This window comes from Topomyia yanbarensis, chromosome 1, assembly GCF_030247195.1.
Source record: "Topomyia yanbarensis strain Yona2022 chromosome 1, ASM3024719v1, whole genome shotgun sequence".
NCBI lineage: Eukaryota > Metazoa > Arthropoda > Insecta > Diptera > Culicidae > Topomyia > Topomyia yanbarensis.
Window position 1 is genome coordinate 184,481,037 of NC_080670.1, and position 24,705 is coordinate 184,505,741.

The following is a 24,705-nucleotide window of genomic DNA, read 5'->3' on the forward strand; positions in this document are numbered from 1 at the left end:
GTGGTTTGCGTTCACGCGCCTTCGCCGTTAAGGAGTTTCGGGCTGGGAACGGCAGTTGGAGAAGAGAGTCGACACCTTATGGTACGGAAAAAGATGGGTTATGTCTAGGACATAACCGGAGTGTCGTGACTACTCATTTGACTTGTAATTCAAATCGAATGGAATATGCGGGAATGTTTCAAGTTCAAGTTATGGGAATGTTTCAAGTTATTCTTTATAATAATTATGGTGGTTCTGAAAAGAACCTTTGTTGTTGGCCTCTGCGTTGATAGGGGATGCGCTGGATTCAAATCTCGTTGAGACATTCATTCATGAAATGAACAAATTTCATTTTTTATTGCTTTGAAATATCAATGTTAAAATCTCTCAAAACAACCATCGGAATACTTTTCCTAGCGTACAGAAATGAATCACACATAGCGAAAAACTAGGGTTGGGTAATGTCCGGGACATAACCGCGATGATCATATTCTTAAAATTCTGCTAGTATCTCTTTCAAATGGTTAAATTTTACGCATTAAGTTCGATTCACCGGGCTCAGGGAAATTTTCCTGGGGATCCCGTTCGTTAGTCTATTCAGTAAAACAATTTTATTACCGAGTTCTTCGCATTGAATACAGGTCAATAATTTCATATGATTTCAACAAGCAGACAATGTACATGTATGACAGGTGGGAGTATTTTGAAGTGGTTTTAGTGGAGGTAACAACATAAAATCGTGTGTTGGACATTTTACAATGATCCTCCTTAACCCCGCAAAACCACGGGGATGGCAGCAGAGGGTTAAGTTGTTTGGAAGAGATGACAGTTATTATATGATAACTAAAAAATATGAAATTGTTCTATAAATTGCAAAGTTATTGCTGTGTTACCCTGAAAATTTGTCATTTCATTCATATAGGAACAATCATTGAAATTATGTCAATTTATGCTTTGCAAGATTTGAAATAACTTCGAAGTGTGGTCACGACACCCCTGTTATGTTGTATACATTACCAACCCATCTTTTTCCTTTATTCATTCGTCCTAATAAGGACGGTTTGTAGAAAACTATGGTGATACAAGACGAGAATCTTTTGAAACGATTCAAACCTTGCCGACGATTTGCTGCTTCTACGTACACACATTCGAACATTCCCCATTCGCAGCTCATACCGAATGAGCACGCTTTGCATCAAGGCGTTCCTATTTATTAACTTTTCGGTGCAGATGAAAGGCCCTCCTTCTGTGCGATAAATGAAAATACTTTCATCATTTGTTTTGGTGTAGCTTTCGCTTAGTGGTAGAGTTGCCACATTCACTGATTTTTTGGAAAGATTTGCAAAAACCTTCGGGTTTGTAGATTAGAAAACATTTTCTTATGATTCACTGGTAAAAGTACAGAATTAACAAGCGCAAACTTAATACTAGTTAATAAAAGAAACTTTCTAATTAAATTCTTTTTCCATTTTGCATTCGTCTTAATAAGGACGGTTTGTAGATAACTATGTTGATACAAGACGAGAATCTTTTGAAAAAACGAATATGCCGGCTTTCCCCCACCAACTACTCTCGTCAAGCAACCCAATACGATTAATCATAGGAACAAACATGTAGTGGACCTATATTTAAAACTTTTCATCACTTTATCGTTCGATTGGTGCACCATATTGACGGCTCTGTGCGGGATGGGCTGAAAATTTTCACTTTTCCGAGTCGTTTTCGAAAGATTTTTCAAAACACTATTTTTCCGTTGATAATTAATGTCCTACATATTCCAAAATTTAATACAACATTGGTACAAATATTTTCGACAAAATGCCGAAGAAATTGATTAAATCCATTCAGTACAGCAAAAGATATAAGCGTTCAAAATCTTACATCATTTTTCTTCCGAAATTTTGAAAAGGGGCCCCTATATTGAAAGGTAAGTCGTTAGTCACGACAAAAAACTTTTACGCCCTTATAAACATGTGTTCTTGAGTCAAAATGATCTCATTGACTGTGGAAAATGTTTAGTCTTTTTTGTCAGTGAAACGTGTAAAGTTTCATCGGAATCAAAGATTTTAATGATTTTCGAACGAATCTTCGTGCAATTCCTTAACAGTATCAAAAGAAAGTATTTGTTTATTAGAAAAAATATTCTACTGGCATTCATTTGTATCATATATTATAACTGTTCAATAGATAGACAATTCCACAATTGCCCGAAATTAAATATTCATGTGGATAGAAAAAAAGTACAATCACATTTCGTTATTTGAATTATTCATGGAACCTTAACGTGTCCCCGATCAGCACTAAACTTTGATATACCAACAATGGAACAACGGCTTCGTCATACTTTAGCTGAGTAATTGTCAGACCCCCACGAGACACATTTGCCGTGCCGCGTTTTCCTTTTGCACCCAGCCAGGGGGTTTGTCGCCCCCTTTTATTCCACATGGAGTGTTAATGTTTATCTCTCCGCCTGTAATTACACCCATAATCGTAACCAATGATAGACTTTTTTGTTTAGCCAAAGCACACACTAATGGGCGATACCATTTCGATCCTTCGCTGAACACAGAGACCACACCATGGATGGGTTCCGTGTTATGTCGCTTGAACGAACGGATGAAACTTCCTCGCTTATTTGCTAAGCTATAATTTTCCACTAGCACCATTAAAACCACTACCAGCGCCAACACCACCAAAGTCAGTCACCGTCTCGACGGACGGACGTTAGTTTGTAACCGTTGTTGTTTTTGGTCGTTGGCTGCTGACCTAGTCTAGTCCTCCCGTGAGACGAACTAAGTCTTTGGGTCAACCAACTTTAAAACCCAGTGACAAACATCGACACCGATGGACGGAGGACGACGACGACGACGACTGGCGGGAAATCGGATCACAATGTCTTTCGACAAAGTTCTTACAGTCGGAAAAGTTTCACCTCGCCCACTACTGGGGATAATGGCTGGTAGTGGGATGTAAGTTTCCGCAGTTCCGCCCTTAGCTTGATACCCGGAAGTGTGACAAAAGCTGCACACCGAGTGGCCGCTAGACGCTTTGGGTCGGTATCAAAAGTGGGGGCGGGGGGGTGGTCGTGATGGTTACAAGAGCAATGCATTGGAAATGAAGGGATGGGTAAACGATGAAACTTTCTATACCATTGCTGTAATATAGTTTTACAAACTAAGATATTCCCCGGTGTTCCATTGGCCGGTGGTATATAATGCAAAGAGTTGTCCTTTTTGGTTGGATGTGGACGTGTAAACTGAACTATTAAGGCAAGTTGAAATGAGTTTTCTAACTTTTCGCGTGTGTCTCTTTTCTCGTTACAGGATATTGTATCGTACAATGACCAGCCATATTGTTTACGAACTGAATTACCCAATGGTGCTTTTGAAAGGTGAGTGCAGTCGATATTTCATACAGTAATTTAATTTTTAAGTTGTGTGTTGGTACAAGGCTACTGTTAGTTGCAACCATTTTCTGGTTGTTCTGAAACATTAGCAAATTATACACACATTTTACCGGGACTATTATCTGAATAGCAAGGGAAAACAATTGATCATGTGCAAAATTAGATTATGGAGACTTTCTACTCTAAACTTTTCTCTTTCGAAAAAGTATATCCTAGAGACGCTCCCAATTTTGTCTCAGCCTCTCTATTTATCCTACTTATTTGAGTCTACTAGATAGGATGTCTGTCCCACATATTGGCGCAACCGGTACGTCTAGGTTTGTTTACAAACTATGCAGTTATTTTCCATAACTGCTTTTATAATGGTTTATTCGAGTGTTTTACTTACCGTTCCTCGTCGAAATTGCACTCAGCTGTTCATCGGATGGCCCTTCTGTAAAGTGATTTACTGGTTGGCAAAAATATTGACTACCCGCAGTGAAGTGATTCCTATTCGTGATAGCATTGTTTACATCAACGTGGCTCACTGCGTCACCTTCTCCTGGATTTGGTGGAAAATCAAGAAATATTTGAGATTTTTTTTTGTGGAAATATGAAGACGTAAACTTCTGCTTTTGATCTTTCATTCGTTATTTATCGATAATTATAAAATAATTTTTTTTGAAATAGTGGCTTCAAAATGGCGGAACTCGTCGGCTTCTGTGCGTGAAACATCGTCCTGCAAGGCCTCTCGTAGTTAACTGAAATGAGAAATGGATATAATTTATTAAAATAGATAAAATTTCCTATAACTTATAGCTAAGTTCAATAAATTTTGATGAAAAAAAAACAATTTTATAGACGCTAAAGAAAAACAATTCTCTTTTTTACTGTATTTTCGTAATCTAAAAAAACGCAGCTGCTGAAAAATTTATGAGAAAAAATAACAACTGATTAAAGAGAACAATTTTGTGTACAGGTTCGCATAGAACACCGAACCGTGTACGTACACCGTGTGCGTACATAAGAAAGGCACACACAAAACAGAATGAGTCAATGCTAGTGATGATGGATGAGAGAAAGAGAAAACTAGTATCAAGAACCTGTGTGTACGAACACCGCGTACGTACATGAGGTTCGGTTGTGCAGATGAACATGTGCTCGTGTTTTGGTACGCATTAGCGCGTTCGAGTTTGCACACGAAATGATGGTGTAGGATGAGCACAGAACTAGAGCGAACATGGTGTTCGATGTTCATTTGGGAAGACTGGTAAAACACGTTACGTTCTAGCTTACCCTCTCTGTCACATGTCAGAACGTATCACATTTTATCCTAGCCCCCTCCCTTCCTGTGTTATGTAATTTATGAATGGACCCTCAATGTACTTCTCACTCGTTTCGCAACACTGTCCACAACTGTATTCGTGATTCTTTGTGTCCAAGCGTTTCTTGATAGTTGGCTTTTGCGTCCTAATCACGAATTAGTCCCTCTAAACCAAGGTTTCGTTGATACCTTCGGGATAATGCCGGGTGTTACGTAACGCAAAATGTAAGTAGTGGTTTGCCTACTACTCGCGTTCTGATTGCCCGGCGGACCCTTCTTATCAGGGCGGCCTTATTTTCGTATGTAAGCAAACAAATAAATTACTTTTACCGTGTATTCTCCCTCAACTCTTCACTGCGTTTCTTACGGTCCGCTGCTGCAGACGATGACGGGAAGGCGGACGGTTCCCTCCGACCGGCCGGGACTACATCGGTCGCGTTCGCCTGTTCTCGTTGGCTGCTCGCGCAGCGGTCCTTAACAATTAGCCAGGGAGGTGAGCTTTGCTCCTTTGTCGGAAGCTCCCCAGCGACGATGGTGACGAATCGCCGGATTATTTACTCGCCGCAAAGTATCCCGAAAGACACCGCAGGCCATTGCCTTACCCGCTTCCATCTCCTTGACTGTTAGTTGTAGAGGAGAGCAACGCTCGTTCGGATTATCCTCCGCAGCGAGAAGGGCGGCCGCTTAGGATCCTTTGCGATTAGCCAGGGAAGCGAAAACTCCTTTACAATTAGCTTCCCTCGACGGCGATCCTGCACCACTAAAACGTTTGATCGAACCACGGGTCGCGTTCACTTTCAGCGGGAATATCTTCCGTCACACACACGCACTTCACTCACCAGCTATTGTGGCGGTATAATTTTACGAAATAATCTACGTCTGTCTTAAACCGTGGCTCGTCACTTTCTCTCATCTTCAATTGGACGGCACTGGGGCAAGTTGGTCAGTTTCCTTTCTTTCGGCACGTAGGGTGTGTTTTTCTGCTCAAGATACTCCAGCGTGTTCTTGGCGTAATAGGAAGATACCTTGTCCGGCCAGAAGACGTACTTCCCATTCGCATGATGCTCCTTTAAGAACGGCAGAAGAATTTTCTCAAGACATTCCTCCTGATACACTTGTTGATTGATAGCCAGACCGCTCGGCTTGAACCACGGCTTTGAAAACCCTCTATCCGATATGACGATGTACAGCATAACTTTTTTTACTTAAACTTATATTTTACTTCGGTGGGTGTGGCCGACTTTTCGCAGGGATAGTAGCTATCATTTCCTGGAATGTGGGTCATCGAGAGCGGAAAGTAACTTTCGTCGTCCAGAACGTACGACGTCCCGCGGTAGTACTTAGTCATCCACCGGCACTGCGATTTCACGATCGCTATCTGCTCATCCGTGTACTTGAGGGACCGATTCTTTTTCCGACAGATGATGTCCTCCATCGATGAATCAAGGTATGGGAGCAGTGATATTTTCAGCTGGCGTCACGTTCCGTCCTTGTTGTTGAGCAGCTTTTTCAACGCTTGCTTCTTTATCGTCATTATCTTCGCCGGACGGCTGCTATGCTCAGGGAAGTCAGGATCCGGTAAACTGTACTCACGGGCAAGTTTTCGTTTCGAAAGTGGTCTACTGTAAACTTTTTTCCACGATGACCATGCGTTTCGTAAAACCGTACAACACGCTCGCGGAGTGCATGCTGTTTCGACGCCATCTTTGATTGAACTGACAGCACCCGAACGAAAAAAACATGCATTCTCTTGCAGAGAAAAAAAATTTACGTTCTTTACTTTAATTTCAGAAAGGTATTGAAATCATTCTCGTTTTTTATTGAACACCATTTAGAATTTAGCCACCGTCCTAACACTCCATTGTTCCAAGATGTCTGCCAATTTTATAGCGTCCTCTGACGAGAGATATCGAAAAAATCACTTGGTCTTTCGTAGATGTCACCTTGTAAAGCGCCCGCCATAGCTAAAAAGTCCGCTTCTTCATTACCAGAGATCGAGCGATGCGAGGGGACCCAAACCAAGGTAATCTTGTACGATTTTACAGATAACAGTCTGTTGGTGGCTAGGTGATCGATCTCCTCACCACGAAGATTACGATGTCGTCGGCATAGACGAAGATATTAACTTCCCCCGGCAGGGAGTTCATGCTGACGAAGAATAAGGTGACAACGAGGACGGATCCCAATGGGACACTATTTTCCTCCACATATGTTCCGGACTGCAAACTGCCGACTCCCGTTTGGAAGACACGATTGTTGAGGTAGTCCTTGATGTAGTTCCCATGGTTTCTGGTGACTAGTTGCTGGACCACCTTCTCGTGGTATACTGTGCTGTAGGTCTGGGCGATGCCCAGTATAGCTATGTCGGAATGCTTCTTCAAAGGTTCTGAAATGAGCTGTAGTCTCTACCTCCTTGTGGAAAGGGGAATTAGCGCTGGTTAAGATGAGTGCTTTCTTCGACATAAGTCATAAGCCATTTGTTGGCTATCCGCTCCATAGTTTTCCCTACGCCGGGAAGAAGAATAATCGGTCGGAAGTCTTTCACCGTACGAGGAGCATTGCCCTTCTTTGGTATGATGATTATAAGGGTTGTTTTCCAAGAGGATAGAATGCGGTTCAAACACTCCAAACAGCACTCTTCTAGCCTCTGGTGGAGCGTACTCTACCATAGGATAGCTGACGTCATTCAGTCCGACGGATTTCACATGGACGCTAGCGAGTGCCGCCGTTAATTTTAGCCCGGAGAATGCTCTGTTGAAAGGATATTAGCGTTCTTTCAAGTCTTCTGCAGCGTGCTAAGAAGGTTGGAGGAAAGGCAACGTCTTAGGATAGCGAGCTGAAATCTTTGCCGAATTCTTTGACTATTTATTGAATTTCGGCTGTGGTTACGTTGACTACGAGGGAGAAGCCAGCATGCCTCCTTTTCCCGCTTAAAGCGTTCAGCCTCTTTCAAAGTTTGGCGAAGGAAACAACGTATCTTTTGGAGAAATGCATTCCAGCTCTCGATCTTCGAAGCTTCAATGACCTTCCTGGCAGGTTTCATGATCTGCAAAACTCTGTGGCTTTTTGTTCTTTCATGAGGTTACTGGCGGGGGCCCTTTTCATTATCCGGAGTGCTTTGCGGCAATCTTTGATAGTTTGGTTGACCTCCGGGTCCCATCAGCGAGTCGGCTCGGTGTGGTGGTTTGGAAAAATGCTGCGCTCAGCGGCCTGGGCGTGTTTAGACTCGTTGGCGCCCAAGTCCGCTCAGTCGTATAGCCAACGTCGACGGCTAATCCTGGCTGGTAGGACACTGTTGTACGTTATCTGAATTGGTTGCTACTTCTGGGGTCTGCGAGAATAGATAAACCATAGGCTCCAGCGAGATATATCCCGTGGATGAACAGTATTTCTCTCGGATACAGGAAGCTTCCGTTGTTAGGTACAATAGCGTTACATTCTTCCATGGCTTCGGCAATTTGGTTGCCCCATTAGTCGCTTCTAGCAGATGCTCACAGCGGATGATGGGCGTTGAAGTCCCTCAAGAAGGGGGTGCCTAGTTATTCCAGCATGTTCTTCAGTTTCGAACCGATGTTGCGGAGGGTACGTATCAAGTTGACCCCCTATCGATGAGGGCCATCGTTTGCTTCCACATACGTTCCAGACTGCAAACTGCCAACTTCCACTCGGAAGACACGATTGTTGAAGTAGTCCTAGATGTAGTTCTCAAGGCTTCCGGAGACTCCTCAGATAGCTAGTAACCGGGGAACCACCTTGCGGCCTACAACAAGCCTTGGCGATGTCCAGTAGAGCTATGTGGGCATGGCTCCGAGATGGGCTCCAGTCGATCTACCCTTCCAGAAGACTGGTCAAGATGAGAGCTTTCTTCGACTTTAGTCATAAGCCATTTGTTGACCATCCGCTCCATAGTTTTCCCTACGCAGAAAAGGAGCATAATCGATCAGAAGTCTTACGCCGTTCCGGGAGTGTTGTCCTCTTTTGGAATGGCGATTATAAAGACCGTTTTCCAAGAGGATGGAATGGATTGGCCAATCCAGATGCGGTTAAAACAGCCCACGCAACACTCTTCTAGCCTCGGATGTAGAATGCTGTAGCGGATAGACGACGTCATCCAGTCCGATGGATTTCCCGTGGGCAGCTTCGAGTGCCGCCGTTAATTTTAGCCTGGAGAATGCTCTGTTGAAAGGATATTGGCGTTCTTCCAAGTCTTCTGAAGCGTGCTAAGAAGGTTGGATGAAGCGTCTGAGGGTAGCGAACTGAAGTTTTTAACGAGTTCTTCAGCAATTTCTTGATTTTCAACTGTATTTCCGTTGACTACGAGGGAGAAGCGGTGGAAACCCTTGGACAAATGCGTTCCAGCTCTCGATCTTCGAAGCTTCAATGACCTTCCTGGCCAGATTTCATGATTTACGAAACTGTGACTATGGATCTTTTATGAGGTTGCTGGCGGCGGTCCTTGTCATTATCCGGAGTGTTTTGCGGCAATCTTTGATAGCTTGGTTAACCTCCAGGTTCCATCAGTAAGTCGGCTCGTTGTGGTGATTTGCCAACTGTGCGAAAAATGCTGCGCTCAGCAGCCTGGGCGTGTTTGGACTCGTAGGCGACCAAGTCTGCCCAGTCATATAACCAACGTCGACGGCTAGTCTTGGCTGGTAGGATACGGTCGTACGTTATCTGTATTGGCCGCTATTTCTGGGGCCTGCGAGAGTCGACAAACCATAGGCCCAGCGAGATATAACCGGGGCTTAAGAGTATTGCCCTCGAATACAGAAGCTTCCGTTGTTACGTACAATAGCGTCACATCCTTTCGTGACTTCAGCAATTTGACTGCCCCATTGGTAGCTTCTATTATTCTCAAGAGGGGGTTTCTAATTGCTTCAGCAGTTTCTTCCATTTCGAACCGATCTCGCGAAAGCTGTAAGCTCCGTATCAAGTTGTACCGGTGTCTATGAGATGCCAGTCCGGCTTCCGATGCCGATGGTCTAAAAGATGTTATCTGCGCTTCTAGCCTTCCACGAGTACCGGTTGCGGAATTAATCCCGTCTCGAATGTGGGTTTCTTAGAGAGTCAAGCATGTTGGTTGAAGTTGAGCAATTAGTAGCTGTAGGTTCCTCAAGCAACCCCGGAGGTCTTTCATGTTCCACTGTAGAGCGTGTGCGAGTCAGGAGGTGGAACTGAGTCTGTTATTCGAGGTTGTTTGGGTCCGGTATGGTGTGCAACCGAACGTTCGTTTCTCGCACCGTCTTACAGGAGGCTTACTGAAAGGTTCTGGGAAAGGTGGGACTCCATTCTGGTGAAGTAAACCCGGTAAAGTCCGGCATTCCCACCGAGCCTTAGATCTAAGCTGGGTAGGGTTTCGAGCGGATGGTCCACCTACACGGTCTTCCGTTGGTGAGCGGGACAAGGAACAGAGAATGGTTGTATTCGGTGAACTGTTGGTGATTGGTGCTGCCTGAAAAGATGTTACGGGAGATAATCTTGCCGAGTTTGTGAGAATTGGGGAGGCGACTTACCTGCAAAGACCCGGATTCCCTGCACTGGCAGCTACTGGAGGTTCGTCGACGGAGGTCGGTACTACCCAGAACAGGCCCGATGCAGGAGAGAAGGTTTTCTTCCTGGCTAATCCTCTAGCGGTTTCGGTTGATATGTCCTTGGTCGGCCTTCGGTCGGGCCTGGTGCTGCCTGCCGGTGTTGTACAGAGCGGATGTCGGATGGTGGTGGTGCTCGTTGGGAATACCGAACCGCTCTTCCAGTGACCGCAGTGGGTTATGGCAAGAAGTCCGCGGGGTTTAGGTTAAATGTCGCTTCGGTTGGTTGGTAGATGGGCACTCACATTGGGTACCAAGAGTATCCTGCGATGGGGCTTGGTGCCCGGTGGGCTGGGTACCTGTTTTTTCTACAGTAAGGTTCAAAAGCCTGGCCTGTAGTGTATTGGCACTGTGTGGGACTCACGACTCACGTTCGTGCTTAACCACTTAAAACAATCCTTACTTTTCACGCCCTTATTCCCCACGGAACTATGTCAAGGTATTACTTCGTGGGGGGATCGTTGCACTTTCGTCGCACCTCATTCTTCTGCTCTATCTCGGAGCCTCACTTGGTTCATGGAATGGTTCGACCTATGAGCTTTGATTTAACGATTCTTCTCTTACTTCTTGTCTCCATCTATTACGTCGCCATTAGCCTTCATTCCCATGACCCGATTAGGTGCTGATTCCTTGAGCCATTTAGCTCATGTTTCCGTAGTTATTCAGCTCCCGGCCTTATCACGATCTACCTGGATAGTGCCCAATAGTGAACTCACCCTACTCCAACAGGTAGTTCACCAACGGAGGAATTTCCCCCGACACCGATGCCAGCTTCCTTGGGCCATTTAGCTCCCAGCTTTATCGAGATCATCGCAGATATTATCCTACTTCGACTGAGAGCTCCCCGACAACGGAATTTCTTCCGTTATCGGTGAGCCAATTAGCTTCCCTTTTTGTCACGATTCTGTCGGGCAGCTAATCTACCCTATCGTGAATTCCCCGCTGGTAAATTGCTCCCGATGCCGATGTACGTTTCTGTGGGTCATTAAGCTACCCTCTTCATCTACTCGGTCTAGTTCCCGGCGTTTGACCTAGCCTCTCAACGGGCCATCCAGTAGGTGCGAAGGTCCATCCAGCGATTCCGGGTGGAGTGTAGCTTCCGGTTCACTGGCGCCTCAACGACCCACTGCTAGCTATTCGACACGGTCTACTCGGTCTAATTTCCGGCGGTGGATCTAGCCTACTCACGAGCTTCGGTGTAGTACCTGTTATTTGTTGGCGTTCGTCAGTGGACGTCAGTTCCTCTTCGATATTTGCCCAGGGGGGAAGGCAGGCGAGTCAATGTTCTGTCTGGAAGCAGTTCAGGGCGTACGGCTGTTCATCAATGGGCAAACTTTCCCGAGAGAGGGCCATGTCCTCTGTACAAGCATGTGAACGTTCATCAACTATGGTCGGTACTAAACCGAACAGGGCCGATGCATGGGAGAAAACTTTATCCCTAGCTAAACGGCTAGCGGCTTCGGATGATCTGTTTGAGGCTAGATCCTCGTTCGGTCTGCTGTCGGATATGGTGCTGCTAGAGTCATAAGAGGCGTACCTCTGCTGGTGGTGGTGCTCGAGTGGACTAGCGGAGGTTTTCTGAAGTGCCTGTAAAGGTATTGTTGTGAGTGCTCTCTTTAGGTCTCTATCAGTTTTAAGTTTAATGATTTGGGCTTACTTCATCTGGACAGGACACCGTCGATCCCTGGCTGAATGCTTGTCGCGGCAGTTGAAGCATTTGTTCTTCCCGTTGCATGGGACTTGGTATTCCCTGCTGCAGTTGAGGCACGCCTCCTTTTGATTGCATACCCTCGATCCATGTCCAAATTTTCCACAACGGCAATATTGTATCGAGCTGGGGTAGTGTCGTCTGAGTTTGACGCACACCATACCTAGAAAGATTTCCTCCAGGGCATGGAAACCAGAAATAGAGAGTACCAATAGTGGAGTGCTGTTAACCCTTTTTGGTGATCCTATGGGTCTCTGTGAACCTTTGCCCTTTCAGTTCGTCCACAATGGTCGACGTCTTCATGTTGGCGGTGTCAAGGTCGTGTAGTAAGCATTGTACTTTGTGTAGGAATGGATGCGGAATAATTTAGATCTTCTGTCCATCGAATAGCTGATTGAATTTTAACAGTTTTTCGTAGACCTTCTTGGAGGAGGTTCGGATCTCGTACCAGTTGCCTTTCGCCTTTTTCACCGCCGAGTCATGTTTCCAGGGCGGTCTTGAGGGTTAAGTGAATCAAGAATTTGTTATTGGGGAGTTTACCACAAATCCCATTTTCGCCTGCAGCATTGGGCACTAAGAAGTGTTGGTATATAGGGCACTAAGAAGCGACTTGAAGTTTGTATGTTGTAACAGGAGCGCAGAGTTGGAACGATGACATACTTACACACGGCAAATGTAATGATGGCTTCGTCTTAGGGAAACTGAGAATTTGAGCGGAGAAATTTCTGAAGACGATGACAAGAGATAAACTTCAGAATAATTTGGAGAATCCCATCAAATATTCACCATCCATTCAGAACCTCACTAATACACCCCATTTTCTTTTCTCCCCCCACCAAACCAGAATGCAATTTACTACTTAAGGAAACTTCGGGATCTCTAGACTCTAGCAAACTGCCGGCGGAGTACGACAACTGTAGAATAGGCTTCCCCACGCGTTTGGAGGATAATCAGCTAGCAGCGGACGGTGACCGACGGCACTCACCGCCCGGTCTGGTGGTACAGCTGACAAGGCTCAACATTCCCTGCCGTTCGGACGGCGGGTATCTCAAGTTTATCGAGTCCATCTCTGACGGTAGTGTAGATGGACGCGACGATGCAGTGAACAGTGGTGGTGGTGGTGGTGGTGACACGGAAGGGCACTTTCTGTGTGGCAAGCTCGAGGAACTGCCCAAAAGCGATCGGACGTTTCACTTTCAGAAGCATCGCAGTACCGCTCTGCTAGTGCATAATCGACCGGTGTTTAGTTTTAACTTTAGACTAGTGGACTACTGTTACAATGTAACGATTAGTGATAGGAACAGCTCGGTGCTGTTAAGGCCACTGCGGGGTCTCGACTGTCGGTTTAGGATTCATCTACCATTCGGTAACCGGGTGTCGCTACGGTTGAACGCGAATGGAGTGGCGGAAGCGTCCAATTCGTCCACGATCAAACACGAACAAATAGATTTAGGCGTACCGCAGGGTAACAGTTACGAATCGCAGTGCTACAATGGTCTTCGCGTGGAAGTTTACGAGCAGCCGCAGAACCGATGGGTTCGCTGCATCGACAGCTACAGTGATGTGACCGAATACACGCTGCTCTCAAGTGATAATAGTTTAGTAATTCACGTTAGCAAGTACTCACTGCTTGCGGCACTGGAGGCCGCAGTAGCAAACGATAGTAGCAGTAGAACGATTCCATCACTACTCATCGAACACGACGCGCAACCGATCGAGAGCGTTATCTCACAATGTGCCTTCGGATGGATCGCAAGCAGCCAGTTCTGCATAGCCGCCTTCGAAAGTCAACGGCTCAGCTGGCACGGAGCGGAACAGGAATGCAACCGGTTGGGTGGCCATCTGGCTTCGATCCGATCGGTTTCGGAACAGAAGCTGGTGGATCAACTGCTGCTCAAAAGTCCCAATTACAAGGATGGTAATGCCTACTGGATTGGAGCATCCGATCGAACGCTCGAAGGGGACTTCCGGTGGAGTGACAGTCTACCTTTTATGTATTCTAGTAAGTATCGGAAGGTCGTAAGCTATTACACTGATTGGTTGAACGAGTTGGTTGGTTTTTCTTCTCAGATTGGTTTCCAGGTTGGATACAGATGGGTAACTATAATCGACAGCCCAACGACGATGGTTTGAGTGAGCAGGACTGTGTGGAGATTCGACGCCAGTTTCAGACTCCTCCCAGCACTTCAGCAGCCATCAGTTCGCTAACGGTGTCCTACATGTGGAACGATCGGGATTGCGCGACGCAGAACCATTTTTTATGCGAACGTGTTGTGGTGGAAGGTTGTTGTCCTTCATTTTCTTGTACTGATTATTTTATCAACTCAATGATCTATTCCACAGAAGCTCTCGAGAAAACCTGGCGCGAAGATTGCAACAAAACGGTAACTCTGTCGATGGATCAGCCAAAAGCCACCATCTGGAGTCCGAGGTTTCCACGACCATATCCGGACAATGTTAATTGTCTAACTATTATCACTGCCCCTCCCGGCTATCGGATAGTGTTGGACTTTGAAGAGCTGGTCCTTGAGAGCGAACCGCTGTATGTTCGCCCGAAACAGTTAAACCACTCTTATTAAAAACATGTATTATTTTCACCCCTAGATGCGCGTACGACTACCTTCAAATTCTGGAACCTCCAGCCAACTACTCCTCAGCGTACACGAAACCTTCGCGATCGCTGGCTTCTGTGCCTCTGTTCCAGGCTCGCAATCCACGCCACAGCACCAGTCGGTTCTACGTCCGCCGGAGAAAGTCCAATCCGCCGCCGCCGCCTTCGAAAATAGACATCGGCGATCGGTTGATGGCCACCTTCGCCAGCAAAGCTCCGAATCTGATTCTCCAGCCGGACGATCCTAGCTATAATCTACGGATTCCTCCTCCGGATTTGAATGTCGGTCGCGTTCCACGAAAAGTTTGCGGCGATTGGAGTTCGAAGTTGAAGCTGCTGCGACACGTGTCGAAGGGTGCTCTGCTCGGTTTGCGGTTCATATCCGACTACTCCAACCACTTCGGGGGATACAAGGCGAAGGTTGCGATGGAGAATGGTGAGTTGAGATCTTTGCAAGTGTTTTTAACTTTTTTTTTCTCGATATATTTGTCTCTATCTCACACGACTGTCTCTCAATATCTGACGTAAACACACGTATGACAATATTACTTTTTTCTCCAATTTTCACTTGGATGTGTCTGCAACTTTATCTGTGCTATTTCTTCTTTCCGCGAAAACATCTATGGTGCTGAAATGAAGATCACACCTAACCACAAATTGTTGCTACTTCTATCACTTGTAACTGTCATCTAGTCTTGTCGTATATGTTTACAAAATTAGGTGCAACGATCAACTACGGAACCACTTGCTTCCACGGTGTGCTGGCGGAATGTGTGTTATTTTGGGATTTACAGTGTTACTACAATTTTCAATTATATCCATAGCTCAAACTCTATGTTTCATATCATTCCGTCATACTAGCACTATGTTCTAGCACCTGAAAGTGGAGCTTAGGCTTACGGAAGTCATCTCAATACAATTCCATCATACACGAAATTCCGAAATGAAAAGAAATAAGACGTTGGGCATCACAGTAAAAATTATTTATATTTATTTTTGTACCTTATTTCTCCTTACAGATTACTTATTAGTATGTAGAGTTAACAAAACAATGACAATAGCTAAAATCGTTTATTTATCGCGGGATCTCAGATTTTGTTATTTGTATGAAATTCTCGAAAACTTACTCCCCTCTAGTAGGCGACATTGAAAAAAAATTCAAATTCTTATCAATTGCTACTTTTTAAGAGATAAAGGGCATCGGAGCTTCAGTTTTCCTTTCAGGAATACGTGCTTACTAATCTACAACGCATAACCATGCGAATGTCACGATACTCTTGTGTAAGGACGATGGCAAAATCGAGGTACGACTTCACTACCTATCTTCGTATAGTTACTTCCGATAAGTTCACTGCAAGCAACATATAAAAATACGGCGATATCCGAATTTGCAAAATAGGCAACTTCAAGCGTCCTAGATATTCAGTTTTCGAAAACTGCGGCCAGCTGTTGGTGTAACCAAAAGTTCTGTTATGAACCAGCAATGGCAATGTTCGTGGGTATACCTGTCATCTTCTATCACTCCATTTCCTCCACCGACCGCTTCGCTGTGCCAAGGCGAGACTCGGCTAAAATATGACATTCTCCTTAGGTGGTGTTTCTTAATGATGGCCGCAACTTTCTTGCGGGACACCTCCTCGTTAACCGCAAATTTCGAAGAAAAGAAGTTCGACTTTGACATCCCCTTTTCACTGATTGTCAAACACAATGTACTTTACGTTGCTTCTCACAGCCTTCCTGAGGATCGAGAAATAACCGGTATTGCCTGGGAGCGTAAGCCACGTCTCGTCGTCCATGATCACAAACACGTTGCGCATCGCAAGGAAGACATGTTGGACGAATATCTTCATACGCTGCTATAGAGTGGCCACTAGCGCTTTCGACACGGCTGGTCCTGACTTCCACTTCCTCAGAACGATCCCCATGTTGGCTAAATACGTTTAGACCATCTGACCGGTCGCTCCTACCTACCGGCTCAAGTCTACACCTTACGGTCACATAGAACCGTCGGATGGTCGGAATCCGCCTTGCGTTTGATGCTCTCGCCTTTCTTTAGAAATGCCAGGATCTTGCTTATGGGCGCTCGGCTGTATCTGGCGGAGGCATAGTGACCCACGATGACGGACTTCTTCAATCCAAAGTGAAGCTGGTGGTAATTTAAAACCATCGAACGTAGATACTTCACTACTTCGCCTATATAAGAGGTCGTAACCCTAGTAACAATTATGGTTTTATGATAGTTTTGGAGCCACTGATAAAACTTAGATTACACTTGTAGCGTGCTATAAAACTTCAATTGTTACTTGGAAAGGGACTCAAATGACAAAGCACGCTCCATAGCCAATTCAAATCGTGGCATAAGGATGACGGTGATTACATCTAACGTACTGCTGCAGAGCTTTGCCGAGAAACTAACGCATATTCTTGGAGCAAGATATTGCAAAGAACCAAGGTTACCCGAATTGTTGCCGGTTGAATTGTTCCCCGGATAAGCTGAAGGTGATCGAGGAGGGACATTTCCAGAAGCCTCATCCAACGATGTTGCGAGGTAGAAACAGAAATCGACCTAGATATGCAAGTCTCCAATGTCATCAGTGGCGAAAGGTCTAAATGTGGAGAATCCCCAACATGACCCTGGAAAACGCATTCTTGGAATTCCCGGACATATTCAGGACGATGTAGAATGAAGTTTGAAAAAAGTCTACTTCCCAGACAGATGGAAGATCCAGAAGCTTAAGCATCTCTTTCAAAAAGTCATCCTCAAGGGGACGACGAAATGCACGTAGCGTGAAAGCGGACTGTCAAACAGGCACCTCGGGGCCCGGAAAGGAAGATCGATGGTAGAAGCCATCCGGACAGCAATAGAGAGAGATCAGAGAAGGCGTGGAACATCGTGTTAACGATAGTCATCTAGAAGGCGTTCAACAGCGCCAACTGAGCATAGCATCATCTCTGCACAAAATGCGGGAGGTTTACGATACAAATTCGGGGCTGAAGTCGGTTGGGATCTTGGCGGGAGTCCCATAAGGCTACATGAAAATTAACGCAGCAAATATGGACGTAGTCGGATACCGCAGCCATTTCGCAATAAATGACAATGTGTATATTTTTTTTAAACAATTCGTTGAAGGGGAGTGTCCTGCTCGTCTACCAGCACTTGGCTATAAATCTCCTTGAAGCTCGCGATCAACATGATTGGGTGTGTTTAGGATCGCATGATGATTGATCCTATTCATGCACGTTCGGTCCAACTAGAATCGCGTCGTTCAGCGATGGTCCGTTTACGGTTTTACATAAAGCGTCAAAGACTACCCACAGTTTGGTCGGGCTATCCTCACGTACTACAACGTGGTGTGAATCGGTGAGCTCTCGCAGTCCGTTACACGCTGTATGTGCCCTAGCAGGACCTTCTGCCTCCCTAGAACGGTTGGTTTTGTTACGTTGCGTCAATCAGAGAACAGATAGTTGATGATCCGTTGAGGGCTTCACACGAAGCATCAAAGACTAACCCTAGTTTGGTCAGGCTAGCAGCTAGCTTCACGAACGACGGCGTGGTGTGAATCGCTGCGTTTCCGAAATCCGTTTCACGCTGTATGTGCCCCAGCGCAAACAATTCGCTGAAGCGAAGTGTTCTACTTGCCTATCAGGACTTGGTGGTACAACTCCTTGATTCCGGCGCTCAACATGACTGGGTGTGTTCGAGATCGTATGATGATTGAACGCAGGTCTTCTTGTACGTTTGGTCCAACTAAAATCACATCGTTCAGCGATGGTCCGTGGAGGGTTTTACATAAAGCGTCAAAGACTACCTCCAATTTGGTCAGTCTATCTTGGCGTACTGCAGCGTGGTGTGAATCGGCGATTTTTCGTAGTATGTACCTTAGCGCGTGGTAATCCTCGATAAAGGCTTGATACTGTTGATGAGAGTCGGGACTGCGGATGTGACAACCTTATAGCTAGTGAAAACGACGAAAAGCTGTTGAACGGTCGTCGATGAGACTGCTTCCCTTGAACGGTTGTTTTCGCTACGGTTCGCCAACCAGAGAAAATAATTGATGTAAAAATACTTGCGAAGGACTTCAGTTGCTCAAGATACTTGTCACGTTTGTCGTCGATGGGCCGTTGGCAGTACTGTAGGTTACGGTCTTTAGTTTGAGGTCGAAATGTCGGAAAAAACTCTCCCAACTCCTCGCTTATGTGGAGTGTTCTGCTTGGCTAACACGAATTGGCTATAAATCTCCTTGAAGTCCGCGATCAACATTACCACCCCCGGTTTGGTCAGGCTATCTTCATGGACTACAGCGTGGTATGGATCGATGAGTTCTTGTGGTCCGTCACATACTGTATGTGCCCTAGCGCGTGGTAATCCTCGACGAAGGCTTGATAGTGTTGATGAGAGTCGGGATTGCGGTTTAGATGACCTGCTAGCTGGTAAAAACGACGAAAAGCTGTTCGACGGTTGTCGATGGGGCTGATTTCCTAGAACGGTAGGTTGCGTCAACTAGAGAACAGATGGCGTGAGATTCGGGATTGCGGATTTGAGGACCGTCTAGCTGGTGAAAACGATGTTCGGCGGTTATTGGTAAGGTCGCTACCCTAGAACGGTTGTTTTCGCTACTTTGCGTACACTAGAAAACAGATAGTTAATGTAGAAATACTTGCGAACTTCAGGTACTTCAAGATACTTGTCGCGGTCGTCGTCGATGGCACGCTGGCAGTACCGTACGATACGGTATTTAGTTCGAGGGTGTCCATCGAAGTGTCGGGGGAAACTCTCCACACAATTCGCTGAAGTACTGGAATATGGTTGGGTGTGTTCGGGATCACATGATGATCCATCGTAGGTGTTCTTGCACGTTTGGCTCAACTGGAAGCGCATCATTCAGCGATGGTCCGTTGGATGTTTTACATGATGTGCGAAACCTTCAGTCAAGTCGTCGTACTATCTTCGCGTACTCGCGAAAGATGGTATGAAGGAATTGATGGGTTCTCGTATTTGTTACACGCTGCATGTGCCCTAGCGTGTTATGCCGCTGAAAACGACGAAGAGAATACGAATACGACTGTTGTCAACGAAGCTAGACAACACGTCCAGCTTCAATGGCAGTCGAGCTACCTATCGACCTTCAGCGTTGCGGGTTACAGTGCGATGAAAGCTTGGACAGAATACGGAGAGGTGTTGTCATCTTCGATTGACTACAACTTCTATCAGATTTTTCATGTCATAACGGTGGCAAACGACGATTGGAGCAATCGACTGACCGTGAGAAGACCTCACCGATACAACCCAGCCAAGAACGGAGGTCACGAGTACCGGAAGATTGTCGGCAAGCAGTAATTTACCAGAAACCTTGAACAAGTGAAGAAACTGTTTGCTCCCATGATAATGTCGATTGGGTTGGTAATTCAGAATGATGGATTAGCTAGAGTCTATACTCGGTGAAATCGTCCAGGCCGATATATAAATTCTGGTGATGGCGAGTCAACTGATTCTGGAAAAAATAGAAGTTCCAAGCTTATCGAACTTGTGCCGGGCAACCGTCGACGATTGAACAATACCAGTAATCGGAATATTGTCCTTCTTTGCACCTCGATTCGCTGTGAGAATGATTCGGTCGGTAACTAGCAGAACACGGGCTGTGAGCTAGGATCCACTGTAGTCAACAAGAATGACTACTGCAGTAACAAGTGGCACGACCTTCCGTCCTTGACTAACGGAATCTGGCAGACTCGACAACAGTACAGATGCAGTAGCTTGATTGCTGGTAGATGAAACGGGCGTAATTGGTTGTCTTCGATACTGATCTGGCTGGTGGTTGACGACTGGAACAAAGCCTGCCTCGAACGACGAACAATCCTTCGCTTCGCTTCTCTTTAACTATCGGACCTATCTTGGCGTACGGGGCTAATTGGTAAGGTGAATCGTGATCGTTGAAGACGATGCAATTTCTTGCGTTGAACGGTACAGCATTGTAAATAGCGACTGGTCGTTGAGAATATTTCTTCCCTTGGCTGGAAACAGCCCCATCTATACCGTACTGCCCTGGATGTTCTGCAGCTCGGTAACCCTACGTTGAAAGAATGACGTCAGGTCATTGATTGAAATGTCCCATACTTGGTACACGAATACGCTTCTCAGTCTCTCCTCGTCGTCCGGTCGAGGCGAATACTTAGTAACTGACTTAGCTAGATGGCCCGAAGCTAGATCGCATCATTCAGCTGTAGTAGCGTATTGACGTTGGCCTCAAGTATCTTCACCAGCGAATGCCATTCCGACGTAATTTCTTTTTTGAGACTAGGGAAGTTGAACAGCGTATCACTTCTGGATGTTTGAGAGATCGACGTACGAATGTGGATATTTAACCAGTTGTCAAGCTTCCATTAAAAACCGGGAGTTTTATGTGAAGCAAACGCACCTGCTATATCGACGGATGGCTACGAATTGTTGAGAGAGTATTGGTGACATACGGAATGAATTTTTTAGTCTTTATCAGCAAAAACCCTTCAACCCGGTAGTCGGTGGTTGAGTGGTAAGCGGGACCGCCACTCATTCCAGTTGACCTGGGTTCAATCCCAGTCGAGGTCGTTGAGATTTTTCTGAGGTGAAAAAATCTGTTGTCACGTCTTCCTTCGGAAGGAAAGAAAAGCCGTTGGTCGCCGGTCCATGAGTCGATGGATCGATATTCAAGTCCAGATAATAGACTCACCTCTCTGGCGTCGGTAAAGAAGAAGTAGAACCCCAACTTCTATACTTACTAACAAATATCCTACTCCCATGATGCTTGTGGAGTGCGCAGTAGTATATACGGCCTCTAGCAAAAGCAAGTATTGTACTAACATTCTTTCCCTTTCCTTGCGCGATCTACGTTGGGGCCAGCCGGCCCCGGTATTAATCAATAAACACTTTAGGATTACCAGGAGTTGCACATTGAAAAATGTTTCGCTATTCCCCGGCATAATTATCTACTGATTCCCTGTACAACTTCAGCTAGTCCAGATCGATATCGGAGTAGCAGCCAGGGGTGGTCGCACAAGCTCAAGCTCAAAAATCCTTCAACCTGGTAGTATGCCGACTCATAATCAGTACGCCTTTCGTCCAAATTCGCTTCGTCTAGCGGTGTAAGTTCCACCAAAACCACGTTCAGGTCTGTCCAAAGCTGGACGAAGTTCTCCAGGAGCACAGATACTTCGTTGGTATCACTGTTGTCGTAGTCATCCACAAACTAGTTGATAGCGTTGAATAGCGTCACTAGGCTCTTTTGTCGCAGTTTGAGCCCCTAGATGTGACGTTCTACACACATTGCGAATATGAAATTGATTTGTAATTAAAAAACTGCGTAGCATAAACGAGGAGAGTAGAATGTGTTATAACCTTAATTACAGTAAGTACAGACAGCAAGTTGGTGTCAGTTACTGACGAATCTAACTTTTGCAGATTAGGTCATGCGCAAATTGGTTTATCCAATGAAAAATGTTACACACTCGCAGGCGTTTGGCTCTTATACCAAAAGAACCCGGTTAGTTCCCCTATACTCGTCAGCGACCCAGAGCTTCTGTGCTTAGGCAACCGAGACATCACTCGGTACCAGCCAGTTGCTTTAGGCGTTCACACGTGTTGTGTGAACTGTTTGGATTTAGTGTCTAACTGGAGCCAGCTTCGGCGTTAGTTTGGATATATTGTCTAACTTGCAGCAAGTTGGTGTCAGTTACTGAGTGGAACACGAAACATTCAAATCCAACTCTTCTTAATTACTTGCAAAGGACAAGTCTGTGATTGGTAATTGGTTGCTTTGTATTTGTCGTCCATTGTAGATGAACAGTAGACGGTACAACTCCACCAGCAAATGTCACCGACTACCGACAGAAACAAACCAGCAAACGACTCGGCATATTCAAGCACCAATGAAAATGCGCTGTATTTACAGCAGGAAGCATAGTCTGTCTCTAATAAACAACAATACCGTAGCAACATTCACAAAGCGCACGAAATAAAACTGTTCCAGATTGCTTCCCTGATGAATAAATAAAATATATAGACTTGTTTAAGGAAAACTACCTCGTTATCCCTCGTTAGTCCATGTTGGAAATATTACACAATTCAATATCACCAGAAGCCATAAAATACATGGTTTTAGGAGTGCTCTGATTCCTTTTTTTTATTACCCACATTCTGTTCAACGAAGGCATCGTTAATAACTCCACTGCCAATTGCGCGCTGTGCGAAAAGCCATAATCGCAACATTCCGGCATGTGTCAATGATGATACCGTCGCCATTTCGCAAACTGACATAACTTGCAACAAAGGAATCCCCATCAATAACTTCGTCCATAGGCGGCGACGGCGACAGCGGTTCCTCTCGCAACCATCCAGAGTGCTGCTGCTATGTTCCGTAGCAGCACAATGCTCACTATAGAATCCAGTGTATGAATATTAAATAAATTATTTTCACCAGATTTACGGGCCACACATGCCGGCAGGCATCCGAAGCGCGATAAAAGCCATTTCAGCCGAATAAATCATAATCCTCGAGGCGCTTACATGAAAGCATGCCCCCACCGCCCTCGATTCGCTGTATGTAGATAGACGTGTGTCTTTTCTATCTTTCATCGGCGAGTCGCTCGCTAGGAGGAGTGACATTGAGCGAATACATCGCCTACTTGGATTTCAGTTGAGTGGGGCAATTTGAGCTCAATCAGTGTGGAATGTTATTGCTTTTTTACTGCCTGAATGGAAATGTACAGCATTTTTACTGTAACTATACAGTCATTTTTCAACAATCTACAGTATAGTTTTAGGTTATGATACGATACAAAAACAACAATCTTTTATAACAGAGAACAGACTCGATCTCGATCGTTAAAGTTGTGTGAAAATTCCACAAAGTCGCCATTTCGTTTAGTGGGTTCAGTTTGATTTGGCTTTTAATAATCGAAAGAAATATCTATATATAAATTAGTTATGAAATTTTCGTTTCGACTTCGTCTCATCAGAATCCGACACTAACTTAGTGACAGGACTAAGCTAGCGTCGGATTGACGTCAGCTCCAAAAAAAAAAACGAATACTATTTGTTGCAGGACATCACGGACTAGGGGTTTGCTCAGAAACACAAATAGTTTTGGTTTTTTGGGACTAGCGTCAATCTAGAATAGTCCTGTTACTAAGTAAGTGTCAGATTCTGATGAGACGAAACACAGAAGTATTTGTTATTATGTATTCGAACATGAATGTCTGTTCGCTGTACATATTTCAAAGTAAAATCTACTTTTACCGTAAAAATCCATTGTTGCCATGCATTTTAATGATTACTTGCTACGACAGTAAAATTGATTGATCTGAGATTAAGCTGTATGTATCCAGTACCAATTCGAACTACTACACGTCACAATTGGTGTATGCATGTAAATTTTGTATGTCCATTGCAAAAACACGTTCATTACATCCATCAACAGGTTTAAGCCTCCGTGCTTTTTCTCTCATTAATTTCAAGTTTCGTATTTGAAACAAATGTAACTTTAATTACGTACGCCGACGACGGGGAGACGATTTTGACCCGTCCTCTCGTTCGTTCGTAACAGCGCAGTGCCAGAACAGGACAGGAGGGGGCCCCGTAGCGTTATTTAATTTCGTTAAGAATAGCATGACAGCTGTGTGTCTGTGACATGGTTTTTCCGTTGTTACCCATTTTCGCCGCCCGCCCGGCATCAACCAGAATATGATACGATGGTAGGTAGTAGCTGTGTGTCCGTTCAGGTGAGCAGCAGCAACAGGGTGCGCGCGCTTCCTTTGCATTTGCTATTCATGCCAAGTGAGATGGTAGGTCTGTGGATGGGTCCCTCTTCTATTACGCTCTGGGGATGCCTGTTGAATGTGAACAGTTCGCACATGGTGCTGGGTTGGATAGCGCAGTGATCGTTCGTGACGTGTGTGTGTGTGTGTGCGGTGGGTATCCTTCAAGCCTGCGAGATTATGGAAAACGAGCTACGATGATGGTTGGGAAATGTGTGACTGACACAATGTGCCGCTAGATGGGAAGGGAACCGTCGCGTCGACAGTTGTTTAGCGAATGACTAACTGGAAAACGGGGTTTCACATTGTGTGTTCACAAAC

The 24,705-nt window shown here is 45.3% G+C and overlaps 1 protein-coding gene across 17 annotated transcripts in view; it reads left to right on the forward strand.

Annotated features, from left to right (window-relative positions):
* Window positions 1-24,705, forward strand: part of LOC131683943 (uncharacterized) — a 287,688-nt gene that overhangs the window by 166,325 nt on the left and 96,658 nt on the right. For all 17 annotated transcript variants that reach the window (XR_009304600.1, XR_009304601.1, XM_058966412.1 and 14 more), the window contains 5 exons: window positions 3,303-3,370; window positions 12,829-13,986; window positions 14,055-14,267; window positions 14,328-14,526; window positions 14,589-15,031. Coding sequence is in view for 15 of the 17 variants with exons in the window: in XM_058966412.1 (XP_058822395.1) it covers window positions 3,303-3,370; window positions 12,829-13,986; window positions 14,055-14,267; window positions 14,328-14,526; window positions 14,589-15,031 (2,081 nt within the window). In the remaining 2 variants the exon portion in view is untranslated. The remainder of the gene's footprint in view (window positions 1-3,302; window positions 3,371-12,828; window positions 13,987-14,054; window positions 14,268-14,327; window positions 14,527-14,588; window positions 15,032-24,705) is intronic.